The sequence below is a fragment of the Podarcis gaigeae genome, assembly GCF_964106915.1.
Source record: "Podarcis gaigeae genome assembly, chromosome: 5".
Classification (NCBI taxonomy): Eukaryota; Metazoa; Chordata; class Lepidosauria; order Squamata; family Lacertidae; genus Podarcis; species Podarcis gaigeae.
The window spans coordinates 51,756,783-51,771,139 of record NC_139681.1 but is presented as its reverse complement, the minus strand read 5'-3'; the positions used below and the strand labels follow the sequence as shown (position 1 = coordinate 51,771,139).

Sequence of the window (14,357 nt, the reverse complement as noted above, 5' to 3'; positions counted from 1 at the left end):
TTTTATTTTATTTTTTTGTTTTTGGCCTAGCGATGACTCCTCGAGTTGTATTAAAAATTTTGTCTTGTCTTTTCCACGCATACATCATCTCATTGAGCCTAGCTTCTTTGCATTCATCCATTCCTTTTGGAATTAAATAATGCATCATATACAAGATACAAAAGGAGCTCCCACAACTGAATCAACATAACCGTAAGCAAGAAGTGATGCCACCTGTTGGTACTGAAACCTGTACAAAGCTATTTTAAAAGGAAGGACCAATTCAGGGATGCAAATTATTTTGCGCAAAACCAACACAAGTATTCGTAACTCGGTTTCTCAGCTGGATTACAATATTGTGGTTGCTTCTTATTAAAAGTGGAGATTTTACAGCAAGCTAAAATAAATTGGGGTAGCAACTTAATCCATATGCTAGATGTTGTACAATGTGATTTAATAAGATTACCAGGAAGCCCTTTCTCAAGAATTCCATTGATGGGGCTACTTAAGTGTATCCCACCCTCTACCTGCAGCCTGAAGCCAAAACTTGGATAGTTAAACTGCTGGCAGAATATCCTTTTTAAATATTCTGTCTAGTAGTTAATATCCAAGTTTAAAAGTCCATGTCTCTATCAAAGCAGAGCAGAAAGAATTTTGAAGCACCTCTTAATGCAATAAGCTAAACCTCATGTTAATGGGTGGCTTTATAGTTTGGGATCTCCCAGTTTCTGCAGCAGATTGCCTTTGTCTCACCTCAGGAAAAGAACAAAGGCAATTGGTACATTTGTTACACTTAGAGGAAAATCCAACAGGGATTCTTCCGTTTTCTCGGAGGCTTTCATTGAAGAGATAAAGCATACAGAGCTCTTTCAAGTTGCCTTTTGTTGCAATATAGAGTTGAGTCTTACAGTAAAGTAAGGCAAACAGGTTGCAGACAAGCTTGGGCTTTGATTGAGGCCTAGGTTCCTATCAATGGCATTTCCACTGTTCATCTAGACAACCTTCTTCTGTGATTGGTTTTGAATGAAACAATAGCCGCCCCATAACATTCTGAGCTCAATTAGCAACAGAATCCCGAAAGCCATGTCGGCATATGTGGGATTTGACAGGCAGATTTTTGAAGCAAATAGTTTTCTTTCTTTCTCACTCATAGCAATCCACGGCATCGGTTCACCATGCCCCCCTTTTTTTAGCTAATCACAGTCACAAAATCAAACAGGCCATCACCTTGTGAGTACCATTTATATTAAGGTCTAAGCAGTATCTTTCTTTACCTCACTCTGCAACAGGTGGGCTTTCTTGGCCCACTTCATCTTCAAGTCCTCGGGGAGCACTGTATATTCGTGCAGCCTCTTCCTGTAATCCTGGTCACTCGCTAGGTTCTGGGCCTTCCTGGCATGGACCAGGTTCACCATGTCCAAAGGCAGGTGGTACTGAGAACTGGTACCTCGGGATCCTTTCCTGTACTCTTGCTCACTCTGTAGCTTTGCAGCATACAAGCAGTGCAGCAGGTTGGTATCGTCCAAAACGCTCTTGGCACCTATGTGCTTCCCTCTCTCCTTAACAAAGCTATGCTTATATTGAAGCTGCAAAAGGAAAGGAAATGCTGTTTAGTGGGCATTCATGCTTTTCAGATCCTTTAAAAGTAGGTAACTGTGAGATAGAGAGAGATGGAAAAGAGAATTAGCAATGTAAAATTCAACGCAAGAGACACATCCAATTCACATTACAGGTCTATCTTTCCTTCTGTTGCATCTTTCATTCATGGCTCTGAACAACCATATTCCAAAACAGAACTTTTTCCCCTTTACATGGTCTAAAGCTAAGCAAGGATAGTTTAGAAAATATTTGGAAGAAGAAAGAGTTTTGCCACTGTTATAAGGCTGGATCGCGCATGCATGTTTCTGCATGGCCATTGTCACTGCAACATAAAAAAAAAAAAAATCAACCATGGCATTAAGAAGGTATTATGTTCATTGGACAGGGTGCCCTATGTTTTAGTGAAAGTGGTATCGCTGCAGCCAAAACACTAATTCTTTTAACGGATGGATTGGACAATATGGGACATCCCGGAACAGCCAGGACTGGGTGTAACTTTCCCTACAGTGAGACAACAGTTTGAGAGTCAACAGACAGAGTCTAACATTCTTACGGAGTTCTCTCAACAAACAAGTTTTCCACTGGACTTTGGCAGCAGCAATGGGCTCAAAGCTGGCAGTCCTGTGTATGCACACAACTTCTGGTGTTGCTCAGCCCAGGTAGGACTGAAGCTCAGTCCTGAAGTCTGGGGCTGTACCACATGACCATCCGGAGTATTGTGGATGACAGAGACAGTTCAGCATCAGCACCTAGGCTGGCATAGGCATGCAGGGCCCACCAGAGCAACTTCTATTTGTATTTTTATATATAACTTTTTATACTCAGGTGACATCCAGTCAGGCATGGACATGATTAAAGAGTCTCATTTTAATATTTTTACTTTAAACGATATTACAAATCTTTTCTTATAACAAAATGGTCTCATTCCCAAATACAAGCAGCATCAGGAAGGGAGAAGCTAATACCATTTTATGTCTGCAGTCATGGCAGTGATATGATTTAAGACAGGGGTTTTTTTAATGCAAAAATGCTCAGAATATATCTTTATATTTTGTTTGGTATTTTACTGTAATACATCAGGAGTTGTGAGGCATGGGCTTCAATGTGTGGAGGAGGAGAAGAGAAATGTTAATTGTGTGCTTCACGACTGAGGTAATACACATGGTCATCTAAAAACCCCAACACCCATGCAAGACCCTTAAGCCCAGAGTCTAAAGTCATCTAGATGTACCACTGTTTGGGTGCAGCCTAAATGCTTGATTTTCTAAGAGATTTTTCAGAAAAGTTGAGAATTACCTTTGGCTGCTTAGTATCTCTAAATTCATTGGTATAAAATGAATGCAGAAAGACATCCGAATGGGTACACCAATACTCTGAGCCCTTTCATGCATGCTTAACTTTATTTTTCTTTTGTTGCCCCTAATTGCTTTGGTGGACTATTCAAGGAAACAAAGGAATGGATTAAATATTTGCATAGACAGGTAGTATTTTGGATACTTTGAATAAATTGGAACTGAGTATCCAGAGATACTTTTTCCTTCTCCAATTCCCATCGCAAGATCTTCAGCATGCCTTGGCTTCTGATTAACAGTGACTCTTTTTTTTTTTTAATTCACACAAAGAATCTCATTCATAACTAATATATTCTGTCTCACATCCTTGTCTCACATGATTATGGTGCTGCTTTAATTCGGTATAATCTGCTTTAGACGATGTATTACATGAAGTTAACAAAAATCGGGCAAGATGGAAGGCTGCATAATTCAACTCACATCACTGGCAATTTCTCTTGAGGCCTTGGCAGTCTGGAAAGGGATTGCTTCCATTGTCAGCTTGTAGCCTTGAGCGCGGAGATTATGCCAAGACTCCCTGTATTTTGCCTAAAGTGGAAATGGCAACTTTAAATTCTAAAGTGCAAGTAAATTGACAGAAGAAACCTTCTCTTGGTTGTTGTATAGAGTTAGCAAGCACGTCTAGATTTTGTTTTTCTTTTCTTTTTTACCCTATTGTAGGAAGCCCCAGTCAAAGCAAATACAGTCACAACAATGCAATTAAAAAATGACAACCGTTTGGGCATGGTATTGTCCTTGCAGCATGTGTGCAGAATGATAAGTGCCAACGGCTCTGTAAGCAATGACGACTCAAGCAAAGGTTTGACACAGGGCAAGTGAGGAAGCCATGGCCAGCTTTTTACTGCAAGGACCCCTGCACATCATGCCAGTTCCTCACAACCATAAAGGTGGGACCAGAATCAGGGGAAGGGGCCAGGAGGGAATCTAATTGTTCTGAATTATTGAGCTGCATTATGTGCTGGCATGGGGATTATGCCTCCACAGCTGGGGTTTGGGTTAGGCATCACAAAGAGAATTCTTAGCAACCATATAGCCAATATGACAACACGGACCTGAACTGGATCTTGAAGATACTGGAGGTGTACTACTAACCCTCTCTATCATCCGGATGCTATTAGGTAAGTAAATAAAGCCTGCCTTCTTTTCTCCTTACTTGTCCTTTGGCTAGTGCAGTCTCCATCCTCTTCTGTCAAGTTTATTTACATACTCTGAAATTGCTGCACTCATTATTTATTGAATTTATATACTACCCTATACCCAGTTCAAAGAATAAGTGATACCATATCATTACAATATCATATTTAAGATAATTACAAAAACTATCATCAATGCAGTCTTTAATCTCTAGCCACACATGACACCAGGAGATATTTATTGATTTACTACATTTATATACCACCTTTATGTTCCAAGAATCTCAAGGTTGTATACATGGTTCTCCACCTCCCTATGTCATCCTCACAACAACCCTGTGAAAGAGATGGTGACTAGCCCAAGGTGAGCTTCATGGCTGAGTGGGGATTTGAACCCTAGTCTCCCAGGTCACAGTCCCAACACTCTAAAAGTCACCATTTGTTTACCCGACAAAGCAAAAATCATTTGCAGAACTCAGCACCACCACCAACAGAAATTGATTATGGTTTCCATATGAAAGTGCAATGAGAATGTGAAAAAACCACAGATGAAAGCAACAACACCCTCCTAGATTCATCCAATACTGAAAAACACAAATTCAGCAGCAAATATAAAATGCAATTCATATGTTTCAGCCAGATGGCAAGGTAATATCTTACCGCCTTGAAAAGTCTTAATAAACTTATCACGCCTACAATAGGAGGGATGCCCAATGATTTCAGGGCAAAAGAGGGGTAGGATAGCATAGATCCAAGCACTTACCTCACTGAGATTGCTAGCATTTGTTCTCGCCCTTTCAAATTCAGGCAGGCCCAAAGTCACGGTGCAGTGATGCAAAGTGTGCTCCCCTGCTGCCTTGTAGAGGCGCTGGGATAGATTTAAATGAAAATGAATGAATATATTTATACTAGCATACTGGAATTCTTTCTTTTTCTGAGAAAATGTCCGACAGTGCAGCTCTGTACGCAACTACTCAGAAGCAAATCCTATTAAGTTCAATGGGACTTACTCTCAGATGTCTATGTACAGAACTGAAGTCTTGCAGAGTTGAATGTTTCAACGTAAAATTGTTTTGCCTGAAAAAAGTCTAGCCACAGAGGGTGCATATTAGTCAGCTGGATGTTTTTGGAGCCCAACTCCCATCAGCCCAGCCAGCATGGCCAACTGGACAGTTGATGAGAGTCCAAGAGCAGTTGGAGGGAACTAAGTTGTCTACCCCAGGATAAATGATTGCGTACACCCATCCCTATAAACATTCACAGGTAAAACCATAGGTTTAAAAAGGTAAAAGAAGAAGTGTTTTTTAAGAAACACAGGGTTCAATAGTGCATGACAAATTATCTAAAAAGCTATATAGCCCAGCTAAGGTCGGCACTCTGATAAAAGAGGCATGCTTGCTTTTCTCTCATGCAGAGTGGACAGCTTACCAGCAGTTCCCGCACACAATCCAATTATGACTTCTGCTGCTGATAGAAGTACCGTATTTTTCGCTCTATAAGGCGCACTTTTCCCCTCCTAAAAAGTAAGGGGAAATGTGTGTGCATCTTATGGAGCGAATGCACGCTCCATGGCTTCAGCGAAAGCAGCGGGAGGCCTCTGGAGCGCTTCCCGTTGCTTTCGCTGAAGCCAGGAGAGCAAGAGGGGGCGGTGCGGTGGAGAGGCACTGTGCAGCTTTCCTTCTCTGCACAGCGCCCCTTCAGCGAAGTGGAAGGAAAAATGGAAGTGGCTCCGCTTATCCTGCTGCTTCGCTGAAGGGGTGCTGCACAGAGAGGGAGAGAATTTTTTTTTCTTGTTCTCCCCCTCTAAAACTAGGTGCGTCTTATGGTCGGGTGTGTCTTGTAGAGCGAAAAATACGGTACTTGCATTGGAAGCAATCTGGGGCACTATTGTAGTCAATCAAAATGCTTTAATTAACTAGTCTAACTGATGCCACAAAATGAGTTGCTAAGGGCTACAAACCTACCAAAGCAAGGCTGACTTATGTCAAACACTGGTATGAGCCAGCTTCAGACTGGCAATAATAAATAGAGCTCTGATGGCAGAGGATGTTAACGGGTAACATCCCGTTAACTCTTAAGAGCCTTATTTGATGACATCTCTAGGAACATTCAATATTGCTGTGAAAAATGCCATGAACCTTTTCCTTAAAAAGGAAGTTCACAGTTTGGAGCATGTCAGCTCCCAAATGTGATTCCACCTCCCTTTTTTTTGTAATGGCATAATGAATTTGCAAGGCCATCTGTATGTTTTTGAAAAATCAGAAACAAGATTCTTGGCCTCAGGTGCATTAAGTGGGTTCCTGAACGAATTATTCAGCACCTGACACATTAACCATCATGAAGACTGTACTCCTTGTGTGCTCCTTCTTTGCATTTCTTTGCATTATGGCTGCTTTCAAGTACAAAAAGAAAGCCAGTTGCATGAATTCATATCAAATGGCTGCTCTGATTTTTATTTTTATTTTATTTTTGCCGCTGTTTTGTTTTAAAGGAGCAAATCTGATTGACAAAATGATACTAAATGTTTGTCCAGGAATAATAAAAAATGATCTAACTATGCTAAAGGATAAATCGATGATGCCTTCTTCTCTCCTTTTGATGTATTATATTTCTCAGAGCCTGCTTCCCTACTCCCTCCTCAGCTCATTGCATTTTAAACAGCATATTTTTCTGATCCACGTTAGCAGAGCCTACCTCATTAGCAATCATATTGCTGAATTTTGCATGAAGGAGGCCAGGAGAGTCTGTCACCGATGTGTACTTGAAGGAATTCGGCTGCTGACGGTATTTACTCTGAATTCACACACAAAGGAAGAGGAATGCAGAAGCTAAGTTACATTTTGAGACGAGGACATTGTATTTTTAATGCTCCTGGTGATTTAGACTTTACAATGGGGTTAGCAAAAAAAGACTGGTTCGGTGACCTCTGTGCCAATTTAATCCCATGCTCCCAACTCACTGCTGGATCCATGTCTATTTATTAAGTTCGGCAGAGACCCCATAAATGCAAGGACCAGTTGGCAGTACCACTGCTGAAGTGTGCTCGCGACCTGTCTCTGAAAGGTGGTTATGGCAGATATATATGGAAAGCAGGAGGCATTTTTAGCTTCTGGGATATTAAAAAAATGTGCTAAAATGGTAGGGGCTACTTTAACTATATTGTATTGTGCATTGCTCTGGAATCTGTTAGGATGTAGGGTGATTTTTTTATTTAAAAAATTGAATAAGTAATTAATTTATTTATTTAAAAATAAATATGAACTACTCACATGCAAGCTACCTGGGCCAGGGTAGAGTTTCAATGTGAGAAGAATGTTTTAAGTTGTGAGTTACATTTCAGCCTGAGTCACCAGGAATGTTGGTTCATAGTCCACCAACGGAATAGAGAATGGCAATACAGAAATAGAAATACACTATTTCCCACTGTGTACTAACTAACTGTGTCTGGTAAGCCCATGGCTGACAGGGTGCAATGGGCTTATGAAGGGCATTTTGCTGGGTGTGCCTTCAGGCCAAGTGGCCTGTTCAGCAGTACTTTTTGTGTTTTGTTTTAGATTTTAAAATCTGGGCACTTTTATTCTGAAAAGGAGAAATTCTGGCTCTCATTACAATTATCAGCTTTTTGAAAATGCAATGAGGAACTTGGTTTCAGTGAAGTTAGGACTATGTCATAGAGATACGACTCATGAGCCCAGACAGAAAATGATGGAAGGTAACAGCAAAGAGGGAAACCTAAGGAAATTCCTGACCAGAAGTATAATATAGCTCAGCTAAAACCAATGGGAATTTTGCTCTTCAACAAGGTTTGTGCGAAGCTTGAACGTGTGTGTGTGTGTGCTCTGCAAAAGAAAGAAGTCCCAGAAACGAAAGAGACATATGTGATCATTGGAGACAAACTCTGGGCCAAACTAGATGTGATGAGAGTTAATAAAGAAAAAGAACAGAGATGGGGAGAAGGAGGAATTCTCTCTCCAGGCCACTTATATGGAGCCACCTGGGTTTTGAGAAATGTGATTCTGTGTCTAATAACAGAACACAGCCTCTCTTTCATCTGGAAAGGAACATTTCCTTCTATAAAGGTTCACCCTAATGTACCAACCACTTGGGTCCTGATTACAGAATATTAAGTTTGTGAAAGTAGTTGAAAGTAGTTAGCAAGGTCTGAAAAACCTTGAACTCCGTTGAGTTCACCCAGGACATGAATTGAGTGATCAAATAAAGAGGGAGGGTGAGGAAGGGAGCCCACCCTTAATCCAGGGAGTTACTTTGCCAGCCCAGTTTTACACAGACATCTGGCAAACTCTTGTTTGTAGTGAAAAAATCAAAACCCTCTTTTGTTACCTCGCTGATGAGTTCAGAAGCTTTCTTCTTTGCTTCAATCTCTAAGGCCCCTGGTGTAATACAGCCAACTCCTCTCATAAAGTTCAAGTCAGACCTGTATAAATTCTATGGGAAACCAATCAAAAGTAATTTACAACGTGGAATAGGAGAGGCAATATAGCCATCTAAATGCATTCGTTAGAAGTAACATCTGCTACTCAAGACATCTGTATCATTCGAGCATATTGGAATTACCGTATTTTCAGATTCTGTGTTCATGTGTTTACTTTGTACATACTTATATCTATTACAGAGAGATGGGGGGAGGGAAAGAGAGGAAGAGAAGCTCAATATAAATAGTCTCTAAGAAAATTGTAGATTATCGCGGTTTTTACCTCCTAATTTCAGATGGAAAGACCATTAAAGTGAAACTGTGCAATAAAAACCATTTCTGGTCACTGATACTGAGAGACAGACAAAGCATAAAACCACAGTGTCACAGTCCCCCCCCCCCCATGTTAAAGGCTTCAAGAATAACTTCATTTACCTCACTCTGTAATTTATAAGCATTCTTGGCGCACCTCAGCCTAACATCTTCAGACAGAGAAGTATAATCATGAAGCCACTGTCTGTATTCCTGATCACTGACCAAAGACTGGGCTTTTTTGGCATGTACCAGATTCACCATGTCTAAGGGCAGGCGGAACTGAGACTTCTGAAGGCCAAAAGCTTTCCTGTAATTTACCTAGGGAAGGGGAAAAAAGAAGGAAGAAATACTGTTATTTTAACGCCATGGCTTAAACCCAAACCTGCTTAACATTCTATTGAATTTTTTTGCTTACAACACATACACGGAACAGCAAAGAAAACTCAGGCAGCCTCATTCTATAGTGCCTATTGGGCAGTGTGCACATTATACAGACATCTGGATCGTGACAGTGAGATGGTTAGGAAATCAGAAATGTCAGGTGTGGCTAGTGTGTATTTATTTATTATATTTATATAAAAAATGTACATATACCAATATATATATCACATCACAGTGGTTTTCAACAGGATAAAAACATAAAACCAAACAATAAAATCATAAAAAGTTAAAAATATATTAAAAACAAGCATCAATAGACCATTGGGGTGGGGCAGGCAGTGTACTCTTAATAGCCTGCATTGACAGGCCTGGAGGAATAGAAAAGTTTTCACCAGGCATTTTAAAGTTGGCACCTGCTGAATCCCTATTGGCGGGTTGTTCCAATGACACTAAAGGCTCAGTTTCTCGTTGTTGTCTAACGAGCCTCACCAACACAGTTAACCAAATTTCAGATATAATGATATACCATCAATTGCTCTGAAAAGGAACTGGGGATGGTTCAAAGGAGAAGGTAAGAGTTTGACCATGCAAGGGGAGCAGGAAGACATTTATAAGCCTGCAGGCTGCTTCTTATCTCCCATAGCCATTGTTAAGTCTGGGTTTTAGTGCCTGCCCATGGGAGGGAAGCCCTCTTGCACCAGCTTCCACTGATGGGACTCCTTAGGTGAATCCTGCCCAATATGGATAAACAAATTGTGCTGCTGTTGTGAGAGTACTGCCAACTCAAAAGGAAGTGCTCCATCATTCAAAGTACCTATCAAAGACCATCTGTTTATGTTTATTCTAGGTTCATCTTCCATGCCCTGTGATACTCACATCACTCTGCAGCAAAGCTGCATGCACAGAATGAGAAATGTTAATATCTTCCAAGCCACAGGAGCCAATCATCTGTCCTTTCATTTTCTCAAATGCTTCCTTGTATTTGTACTGAGGAAAAAATGAAGCAAGGGCATGAGGATTTACAGAAACATACTGGCCAATACAGCATTACTTTTTCTTGTCTTCTCAGCCAGCAAGTATTTTAAATAAAGATCCAAACCTGCATTAAAATAGGCATAGTCTGCTTTAAAAAAAGAGCAATGGGAGTTTGAAATTTCAGTTTATATCTACTAAATAGAAGAAACTTTGTTTCGCTAAGAGAGAGGCCCTCATTAAAAATGACACCTGCCAATTCAATCAATGTAGGGAGTGGAGCTGTGCCAACTAGCCCTGCCCCCTGGCATCCATGCCTTTAGTGGGAATGTCTGTAGCAGGGAACTCATCACACACACTTGCCCAGGCTCCTTGCAATCTAGGCTTTTTCTTGACTGTGGTTCCAGATGCCATGGGAACCTTAGTATATACAGCTGTACATGTGAAAGGCTTCCCTACTGCAAATGTTTGCACTGCATGTGCAGCAATCTCTGGTGGGCAAAGCTAGTTGGAGCAGCCTTCCTTCGCACTCAGGCATCGAATGAATGTAGGTTTGTCATTTCTGAAGAGGGCTATAATTTCAGCAGAATCTGCAGAAGGAACATTAAAAAAAACCAACGTGCCACCTGGTTTCAGGCACAATGAATTCATATACAGTGGATGCTTGGGTTGCAAACGTGATCCGTGCGGGAAGCACATTCGCAAGCCGCAGCGACACATCTGTGCACATGCGGGTCGCAATTCGGTGCTTCTGTGCATGCGCAAGTGCCGAAACCCGGAAGTAACCAGTTCTGATACTTCCAGGTTCAGCCCGGTGCACAACCCGAAGCATCTGTAACTCAAGGTATGACTGTATTTGAATTCCAATCAAATACAGTATCATATGGCACTACTTTTGATTACATGAGTTTTTGATCTGCTGTTTATGTCTTATCTTGGAATACTGCTGAATTGCCTCTTTTGTACAAGTGTCTTGTTATATTTTTCTTTATATCTTTTGCATCAATACCTTATACCTGACCATGCTCAATTGTTGTTTTTTTCTCTTTTGTTGAATTTTCAGAATACTCTGTTGGTTGCGTTTGTTATACATTTAATAAAATAATTTTATTTAAAGATATATATTTATTATTTAATAAAACCCAAGAGTTCTTTTATCCCAACAGGCCATAAGAGAAAAGGCTTCTCCATTCAGGACTTCTTTAACATTATTTTTGACTCAAGGGATATGATTATTTCAAAGCATGGTAGCAAAAATACTTTTCTGTGTTTATCTTACAGCTCTTGAGCTAAGGAAGGATGCAGGTTATATGCTGCTTTATTTTCTAGCCTGTCCAAGACCCTTGTTAATGTTCCATTTGGTTTTGCTACACCACTGCACATTAGGGTCCTATTTTCACTAAACCCCAGGATTTTCCCCCAGTTTAATTGTAGCCAATTTGTTAATGCGAATTTGATCATGAATAATAATTTATAATAATTTATTATTTGTACCCCGCCCATCTGGCTGGGTTTCCCCAGCCACTCTGGGCGGCTTCCAACAGAGATGAAAAATACACTAAAAATGAAAAATACACTAAAAGGACGGTAAAGAAATATTTCAAGTTAAGTATTAAACTCAGGAAAACACAAATTTATCATTATGTACCTAACATACATCAGGATACACTTACTTAACACTGAATTATGTCTGCTTTTTTAGTCCAGTCACACAATTTGTAGAGATCATCAAGAGCTGGTTGTATTTTCTCTTCAAACATAAAACACAGGCTTTCTTTCTGCCTTCCCACTGTCCATGCCAATTGCCCCCTGGAGAATTTTATCAGCTAAGATCTCCCATTTTGTACCAGTCAATATTGCTATTAAATCAACTTACATCACTTATAATCTCAGTGGAAGCCTTTGCTGTCTGGAAAGGAATGGCATCCAGTTTCAGTTTATAACCCCCATCTTGCATCTTCTTCCAGGATTCCTTGTAGCAAATCTGTTTTAAGACAGTAAATGGGAACAGTTTGAAGCTCTCTCCCCAATCATATGCATCGAGAAAGAAACCTGCATTAATTCCCTTGTTCCTAGTTTTGGCAAATATACCTTTAGGCTCATCTTGGGTCACAGCTCTCTTCCAATGCTGCACTTCACTGTTGACAGTGTGCTGGATCCAGCCCCAGTTATTTGAACTAAGGTTACAATGAAATCAATAGGGCAAATGCCTTAAGCTCTACTGGTTTCTATGGGAACCCAAGTCCAACTATGTTGTGGTCTGGATTTAATCCAGTAAATTTAAATGGAAAAATCAGGGATACAACCCACCGAGTTATGATTTCATGACTCCATCTGCAGGCAGCAACACTGGGAGGCCATATTTTCAGAGAGCACTTGCCTTCAGCAGTGGCGGTTGCTTTTTATTTCGTGCTTCATTTCGCTGCTACCACCAGAGGCAGTGGATGTTTTCTTAAACAAAATACTTCAGATGCAGTACTGTTCCAAGGCATCTTGGGGGTGGGGGTGGGGAATGGCAGCCAGACACTAACGAAAATGGTAATTGCCAGTGTTCATATGGGAGCACAAATGTTTGTGTCAGCTGCCATTTCCCTCCCCACAATGGCCCAGACTGACGCTGTACCAGAAGCATCCTGACATAAAGAAAATGGTGGCCAGTCACTGCTGCTGCATATAAAGAAAATGAAGTAATCCTTCTCCCTATGAACCTGTCAGCAAATTTTTACACTGTACCCCACCCCATTTAGGGACCAACATTTATTCTCTGACTCACATGAAGATTGACAAAATTCTTTTTTCAGCAGTTTTCACCTCGGCCCTAGTTCCTGAGCTCTTCTGCATCTTCCTAGCAAGTCTTTTTAGACCAAGTCACAGAACCTATAACACAATCCTGTGCTGCCTTTCCTAAAAGTAAAGGAGGAAACTAAGGCATGTGGGCATGGGATAATGCTTCAATGACAGTCATTGCATGCGGGCTGAGATAGTCTTAACATGATCACCCTCAGGATGTAGAAATCTAAATGCATTGTTATCAATTCCAGCTATGATGAGTGTAAAGAAGTCTCCAAGAACAATATGCTATTGAAAGTGTCACCGCAAGACACGGCACAAAATGAAATCTCACCTCACTGATATTCACAGCATTTTGTTTAGCTTGAAAGATCTCAGGAAGTTCTGCCGTTTGGGTGTAATGATGTTTTACATTCTCTCCGTGTTCCTTATATATTCTCTGCAAAATACAAAAAATACCGTATATGACGCTTGCTACATATGCCACAGTGGTTCACACAGACCGCTAAAAAGTTATATTGTGTAAAACAATTCTTACTACAATTACTAAAATTATTTGAAGGATCAGCTCTCCCAAATGAAGCTGTCTGAGCACTTTGATCTTAGAAGAGCCCCATACTACTACTACTACTACTACTACTAATAATAATAATATTAACTTATTATTTATACCCCGCCCATATTAAATAAAATAAGTAACACAGTAGTGGTGTTTAATACTACAAGATAAGGCATTTCCCAACATGCAATTGTCCTCAGGCATGGCCGTGCCTATGACCACATGGGAATAATTCTCTATAAAGCAGACCACACATTTTCACAGGGTGGAATCCACTTGGTGCCCTTGCACTCACAGAAAGGCTTTTGATCCAGCAGTGGTACCCACCAAATGACTATTGGAAGAGGAATAGAGAAGGTGTGGTAGAGTCCCCTTCCCCATTCAGAACCCAATTTCCCCTGAAAAATGCCTTCAGATAGTTGGTGAACCCTCTAGAACAGGATGGAAGGTGGAATGAGAGGCCATATGGGGGAATCCATAGATATCACCACCCCTTCATTAGCCAATACCTCTGATGAATCAAAAGTCTGTCCATTAGTGCAAGGGAACTTCTTGGATCCTATTCTCATTGACTTGAATGAGTGTGAACTTGACTGCTGGAATGAATTTTTCAATACCCAGTTTGAGAATATTATTCATTCAGATTTTTTGGTTTAAATTTGGAACCTCCCAAAAGAAAACAATACGGCACTGGTCCAATTACAGATTGCAAATATTCTAATTCACGGATATAAAATTTTATCAGTCAAAATACAGTTGAAAATGCATCTGTACAAAAGTTCATTTATGTTAAATGTTCTATACAAGGGTTTCCACTGGGCTCTGTGGAGAATGGAAGGTTTCCA

General features: G+C 40.5%; 1 protein-coding gene across 1 annotated transcript in view; it reads right to left on the bottom strand.

The window, feature by feature from the left end:
* Positions 1-14,357, bottom strand: part of NRAP (nebulin related anchoring protein) — a 58,834-nt gene that overhangs the window by 8,630 nt on the left and 35,847 nt on the right. The window contains exons 27-35 of the mRNA XM_083741177.1: positions 13,288-13,392; positions 12,040-12,147; positions 10,068-10,178; positions 8,931-9,128; positions 8,405-8,509; positions 6,758-6,856; positions 4,827-4,931; positions 3,351-3,458; positions 1,254-1,565 (exon numbers count right to left, since the gene is read on the bottom strand). Of these exons, the coding sequence (XP_083597303.1) occupies positions 1,254-1,565; positions 3,351-3,458; positions 4,827-4,931; positions 6,758-6,856; positions 8,405-8,509; positions 8,931-9,128; positions 10,068-10,178; positions 12,040-12,147; positions 13,288-13,392 (1,251 nt within the window). The remainder of the gene's footprint in view (positions 1-1,253; positions 1,566-3,350; positions 3,459-4,826; positions 4,932-6,757; positions 6,857-8,404; positions 8,510-8,930; positions 9,129-10,067; positions 10,179-12,039; positions 12,148-13,287; positions 13,393-14,357) is intronic.